This window comes from Brachyhypopomus gauderio, chromosome 11 (assembly GCF_052324685.1).
Source record: "Brachyhypopomus gauderio isolate BG-103 chromosome 11, BGAUD_0.2, whole genome shotgun sequence".
Taxonomy (NCBI): domain Eukaryota; kingdom Metazoa; phylum Chordata; class Actinopteri; order Gymnotiformes; family Hypopomidae; genus Brachyhypopomus; species Brachyhypopomus gauderio.
This window is the reverse complement of record NC_135221.1, coordinates 8,278,115-8,285,374: the sequence shown is the minus strand read 5'-3', so window position 1 is coordinate 8,285,374 and position 7,260 is coordinate 8,278,115. Positions and strand designations below refer to the sequence as shown.

The 7,260-nt window shown below is 38.4% G+C and overlaps 1 protein-coding gene across 10 annotated transcripts in view; it reads right to left on the bottom strand.

Moving 5' to 3' along the window:
* Positions 1-7,260, bottom strand: part of klhl4 (kelch-like family member 4) — a 39,839-nt gene that overhangs the window by 30,974 nt on the left and 1,605 nt on the right. For 2 of the 10 annotated variants that reach the window (XM_077021711.1, XM_077021710.1), the window contains exon 1: positions 4,970-5,110. The exons of 5 other annotated variants lie outside the window; for them this stretch is intronic. Coding sequence is in view for 2 of the 5 variants with exons in the window: in XM_077021703.1 (XP_076877818.1) it covers positions 4,970-5,388 (419 nt within the window). In the remaining 3 variants the exon portion in view is untranslated. Of the gene's footprint in view, positions 1-4,969; positions 5,840-7,260 lie in introns of those variants that run through there. 3 more of the 10 variants (XM_077021703.1, XM_077021702.1, XM_077021705.1) reach the window with 3 other exon arrangements.

The following is a 7,260-nucleotide window of genomic DNA, read 5'->3' as shown; positions in this document are numbered from 1 at the left end:
TAGGACGTATAGCAAATAATTCTCCCTCTCCAGTAAGCTTTTGTCCCACCAAACAGTGTCCCACCAAACAGCCACTGTCCTGTTTCTTGTTACTTTCTTCAAACAGTAGTGTTTCATTTCTAATCATGTCAAGAAATGTACAGTCTTTTAATAAGGATATATTTAAGCGCCATCTTCTGCTAATAGGAGTCTGTGAGAATTTAGTTGGACAAAGAAAAATTGGGGCATGGTCTGACACACCTATATTACCTATATTAGCACTAGTGAGTGAGAGATTAAGAAATAAGACAGCTAGACTCTGACTTGGGCCTGAAGGATATCTGGAGATTGATGCATTCAGATGGAAGAGATTACACATTCTTCTCACTTTCCCATAACGTCTACACCAGTCTAATGGCAACTGCTGACCTACTCTCTGGGTTGAGATCTGTCAAGTAGACATTGACATTTTGCATCACAGTGGCTAATTAACTGTTCTCGATTTTAACCACTCTTTTGTGACGTGACAAATAAATACAGGGTAATTATCGTTAGTTTTATGTATGTCAGGTTTCAGGGAGCAACTCTCTATGCTGACACAAGCACACGTGATCCCTCAAATGTAGACCTTTTAGTCTGCCAAGGGAGTTCACCTCCACCATTGCAACCGAAATCTGTATCCTCCAAAATGTTAATGTTAACCTAGCTATAAACAAACTTCAAACAGCCATTAGCAAACAACAGACTGCTAACACAAACGCTGCTTTATTTGTTGCTGGTGATTTGAATCACTTAAGGATAGCGGTCCCAAAATTCCACCTGTATGTTTTCTGCAATACAAGAGGACCCAATACTTTGAATCATGCATACATATTGCTGGATCTTACACTGTGACCCACCCTCCCCCACCTAAGACAGTAAGATCACCTTTCTTTGTTTCTCATCCCTCTCTCCACTCATCCAACATATGAAACCATCAGCAACCACCATCAGTGTGTAGCCAGCAGGGACAGACTCTGTCATTCAGGACAGATTACAACATATGGACTGGATTACTCAGACACCTTGTGGCTCTCACACTGACATTGACGCCTGTGCCTCCTCTGTGCTGGACTATATCAAATCCACCATTGACAGTGTTACTACACAGAAACATATCACATAGCCTTGTACCTCTACATGTGTAAAGACAACAAAGCTGAATCTAATATAATCTAATGCCCCCTATTGAAATGAACTAGGCTTTCTTTTACCACACAGGTAAATATATTATTGATATTATGTTTTGCTTATATTGACTGATTTGCTTGCTAGCTCTGCACCCCTTAGCTCTTCACAGGTAGTTAGCTCATGGTTCATATTAGTAACATTAATTACTTGTTACTATCAATTATCCAGTTGTACTTGGTAGTTTGCAATTTGCCATCTATGATTATGGGCTTGTGTACATTTAGATAGCAAAAATGGCCGAACCAAAACATTTATCAATATGAGAAGACATTATATTTTGTCTGTTAAGAGTTATAAACACCTTTTTTGAAAACCTGTATGTGTTTATAAAATGTACACTTATTTATTTTAATACAGTAGAGCATCCTGTCAAATGTATTGCATAATTCACTGAATACACTCACAGTAATCTAATCTAGGGACAAAATGTCACAGAGTAAATGAAGGAGCAGGGGATGAGGGTGTCAAAGGCACTTCTTCAATGTTCGTCATGCCACATGGCGACAAACAAACAGATAAGTGCAGTAGCGCAGCACACAATCAACAAGGTGCAAAGAGCATAGTAAGTTCAGGCATTCTCTAGAATGCTGAGGAGGGCTCCAACAACACATATTTCTCCAGCAGTCTTTTAGAAGAGAATAATGCACAACATCGTAAGGCAGGACCTATGAGCTTAAGTGTCAGAGTGACAGAGGGAACAAGGAACAGGTGAGTGCGATAGTGAGGGGGTGTGTTAATAGATGATGATTGGTGATTAAGACCGAGGGAGTTTACGTGATGAGGTGGTGTGTGTGGGCGTCAAACCACAAGGTGTTTAGTAGATTTTGTTTATTTCAGGTAAATACATATTGACAGGTGGATTGTTCATTGTATCAGTAGTCTTGCTGGTTTATTGTCTGTATGTCTACATTTATGTATGAAAGGTGCTATACAAATAAAGATTATTATTATTATTATTATTATTATTATTATTATTATTATTATTATTATTATTATCATAATTATTATTTCTAACTGCATCTAAAATATCCATGGCCAATTTTTCTCCTTCTTTATGGGTGAAGATAAAAGTAATTAAATACAAAGCCGTGTGTAACAGTACAGCAAACACACACCCACGGGCTCCCTTGGTACTGTCCACTGTGTTTGTGTTTGTTGTTGTTGCCACACTCTTGTTAGCCTGCCTTCTGTTGTCTCTTGTTTCCTTTTCATTAATGTGTGTATTTAAACCTTGGAGTTTAGCCTTCCATTGTCTGTCTTTGTTATTGTCATGATGTGTATGTAAACAGTGATGTGAATTGTGATTGTTGCCAGCACACATAGTCAGAATGTTGAAACAACACTAGTGTGATGTGTAGCAGATGACCACAAAACTGAAATGATTCCTTTTACTCTTTGCATCCCCCCTTCTTTACTGCTCATGAACACAAAACAAGCTCATAAGAGCTACAATGGCTAGGGCAGTTCAATAAGTTTTCTGATATAACCAGAGCTCCCACAACTTTACTTTTGATCAATGAGTTATGCTGTTTTTTAATAATTCTTACTTGCAAATCCTTTCCACTTTGTGAATGTACTGTAGCCAGAGATGGGCACTCCAGCGAGTGCCTCAAGTCGAAGTCGCACTTAAGTCACATAGAAAAAGACTTCAAACTTTACTTGAAACTCATCCCTAATGAATATCGATTCGACTCAGACTCATCCAGACTCATCCCACTCACTTAATTCTAGAAACCACAACCAGAACCACAATCAGTGTTCACAGGGGTCATCAGCATTTAGTTGAATTAAGCATCTACATCTACTTCAGTAATTGTAACTTCATGAATTATTACTGCTCATCTAAAATGAGATAGCAACTGGGGGCACCAGTTTTAATTTACCTGGTAAACCTGATTTCTCAATGCTATTAACAGATTTCATCAATTCCATCTTTAACCCCACAACTTGCTCATTATTGTTTAGTACAGCACTATACCATTTACATAAACCCTTACCTGACCTCTCCAGTATATGAGATATAATAAAACATGCCTTAGCCAGCCTTCTTCCAAACAAACCTTAGGCAGCTTAGAAATCTTATCCAGTACCTGGAAGAACCCAAATCCTTTCCATAAGAGCTTATGTGGTACTGACCAAAATGCATTAGCCAAAACTAAGAAAACCACATATAGGTCCAGAGCCTGCAACTTTGCTGTCGGCATCTGATGGCAAATCATACTGCTCCAAACAATCGGTAAAGCCTTAAATCCCTGCTTTTTGAATTTAAGTTACTCACCTTAACATATGCCGCCAGTCTCTATAAGATCATACCAAAGAAATTCATACACACCATGTTAAGAATAGTTGTAGGTAAAATCTGTTCAACTGCTATTTTACACTTCTTTAGGATAAAACCTTTTCTTCTAGAATATGATTGTCATAATACCTCAGGTGTTCTATTATACAACAAATATAATACCCATAAGACCCTGGTGGGCTGCTATCCATTCACCACCCTATGTTACCCACTGATGGAATATCTAAGGCTCCTTTGCCTTACCCTTATCAGATAATAAGGTATTTACAAAATTAAAAGTATTCCTGAAGACCACCCTAGCACACTCCTTCTTTGTTCTTTTCCTCAAGACATCTGCTCTCCTGTGCATCTAACATGTACTTCATAACTCTTTAATATAATTTAAATGCATCATAGCAGTCATGAGCTTAATTTCTAGGGAAATTAATATTGCCTCTTATGGCATCACCTTGCATCACAAGTCATCCATAGGTCTTTCTCTTTAAACAAACTACTTACTTTCATACTAGAGTTGCTCAGAAGAAAAACAAATATGTATTTTCTACTGAAGACCAAGCATTTAAAGCACGAATAAGTAGATACAATTTAGATTGTTCTAGGCAAGCTGTTTTTATCTTGTCTTTTATTAAACTGCATTGACATGTAAATATCATCCCTTTTATAGACCATGTCTTTGCTTTTCCCAATTTTATAGCACTTGTACCAGTGGTTTTGGCCATAATAGTGCTCTCTTTGTAAACTTGAACATGGTATCATTAACATGCAATGAAATTTGCATGCTGCATGTTATGAAAATGCAGACACATAATGAGACGAGCAACGCTCTTTCCAAATTATGCTGTATCATACCATATATCTTATTTGTGTGATAAAACAGAGCTGCCTCAGCAGTTGCTAGCAATATATAAGCCTAATGAATAATGTATACTCAGATATTTCACACAGCTTTGTTCCTATACCCAGTATGCCATATAAATGGATTATCCCCACGTGAGCAGTATGGCAGCTGCATGTGGAGTTTATGGGAAAATTATGTCTGAAGCCAACACCAAAACTCTAACAATGCTGCTGCCTATGTAAACAGAGGAAATGAAAGTAAAATAATGCCAAACCCTATCATTAGTAAATGCATGTAACTGGAATAATTAGCTCCAGCAAAGTGCCAGGTAAAATACTGTAGTGTCTACATAATGCTACTAAGTTAACTACTGAAGACTGAGTTTGTAAGTCACTGTAAATCCAACTGGTTCTACAATAATAGCTGTGGCACTGAACTTTTTCTTAGCTAGTTACAGTAGTTAATTACTGCATGCACTCAGTATTGCATTTTTTGAGAAATTGTTTATAACTGTAACTTAGCAGATGCCTCTCTAACATTTGTTGACTGCTGCTGGTATATTAGCACATTGCAGCCCATGGTTTCTATTTCTGCTTAGTGTTTAGTTTTTTTTGTTTTTTTACCTGTCTGTGGATTTTTCGTCAGGATGCTCCTCTGAGTCATTCTTCATATGCTCCTGGCTGCATTTGCTTTCCTCTTTCCTGATACTGGCAGATGAGCTGTTTTTAGGAGTATTCTTGCTAGCTTGCTGCAAGATATTCTGCTGGTGCCATGACTGATTGCCCGTCCTGTCATAAATGGGTGTGGGGCCAGGACTGGGAGCCAGAATGCTATGCACTGGGCTGTTGCTCTTGCGAATTCCTCCTCTGTCCCGGGAGTGACTCTTGAGGCGGCTCTGGACTGGTGAGCTGTGATGGTCAGAGCCCTCTTGCTGAACATGGCCCCCATTTCCTGCTGATGGCTGGGAGGAATGACTAAACCAACGCCAACGAAGCCTAAGGATCTGTTTTACATCAAACTCTTTCTTTCCCGACAGAGACATCCTGCTTGACCTCAGTGTGATGCCCACAACTTATAGAAATCTGGCAGTAACAAGGAAATGAGCCTGTCTCAGCTTCAGTAGCTTTTCCTCCTTTGTCTTTGTTGCTGGTTGTGATCGTTGAGGGAACAGTCTGGAGCTTTTGTCTGAGCGTACCCCCCCCACCCTCCCCCCCACTCTGTCTGCTGCTCCCAGTGCTCAGTTATAGCACATGCATGATACAGTCTGTCTCTATCTCCCTCCTTCCGTCCCTTCTGTCGCTCTGTGACTTGCACAGACAGAAAAAAAGCTGAAATGAAAATCACTTTCAGAAGCGCAGTATCCACCTTCTGATAATGCAGGGATTATACCAAAACAAATGATGCAGAGGTCAAATTTTACTGAAGTAAATCACGCAGTGTGGAATGGAAAAGCAGCACAAGGGCTGTCTCTCTCGCTCTGCAAGCAGCATCCTCTTTGCGCCGGCTTATATCCTGCCTGTCTTTTTATGTGCTCTCTCTCTCTCTCTTTCTCTCTCTCTCTCTCTCTCTCTCTCTCTCTCTCTCTCACTGTCTCTATCTCGCTTTAACACAGCAGACACACACACTCTCACACATATACATCCACTCAGACATACACATGCACTGCACAGTCTGCTGACTGCATAAGGTCCCATGGGAAACAGGCTTAGTCTCAATGCAGGAAGCCATGCAGAAAAACAATGACGTCCTCCCTGTCAGTCTCAAGCCTTTGTCACAACAACTTGCAAAAGCTACAAGAGATATTTATTAACCTTACAATTTTTTTTGCCATGCTATATAACTGTACGTTCTGCTTAAATATTATTGTTTGACAAAGCATTATTGTTCTATCATTTTATTAGCAATAAGGCAAATTATATAACACTTCTACTTAATCTGAAAAAAGACAATATAATCAATTCAGAGTGGCTGTTACTGCTGTGTATGAATATCAGTTCAGCTTTTTTGTTTTTCATGAGAATGTAACATGACATTTTTGTGACATCTGAGTGAAATCATTGTTTTTCTTAATGTTTATATTTTATTGTTTTAATCAGTGTGAAATTCAATAGATCAGCTTTTACATTTCTTTAAAGAACTGCACACATGGCAAATGGAAAAGAACAGTAGACAAAATGTCATGAACCTATAAATTTTCACTAGAAATCAATGTCAGAGGCTGTGCTTATCCTAAAACAAACTCTCAGTTTGTCAGAACATAATGCTCCTGTTGGCTACTAGTTATTATATACATCATTCCATATACAAACATACATTCCATAGTTGAAGAAATTATTTGCAAATACAGAAGAAGCTGCAGCCATATTGTTGACATTTCATTAACATGTCACATGTTATAATATGAAGGTAAAGTGGATTTATGCATATCAAGTAGATTAGTTATATGATTGAGATTATTTGTTAATGCCAGTGAATACATATTCGGACATCTACAATTACCTTGTGAGTATTACATAAGCAGAGCCGGCCCTGACCAATGTGGTGCCCTAGGCGAGATTTTGGTTGGTGCCCCCTGCATCACCCCTTAAATATTATTAATAATAATAAAAAAAAAAAAACAACAACTATCACCAGTGCAAATCAATTATTATTTTTAATATATATAATTTAATATATAAAATCTTGCTGAGCTAAGCTAATCATAGCTTTTTAATAGTAAAATTGTGACAGTATATTAATCACGTGACGTGACGCAACGTGCCAAAAAAAAATTTGGTATTTAAGCCATTTTGCGCATCCATTAAATAGATATGTGGGCGGGGTCAGTAGTTGGAGCTCACTGATTGGTTATGGAGTGGCGAAGTTCACTAAGATCTTACAGAGGGGAAAAAGCCACAATGAAGATTGAGTGTTA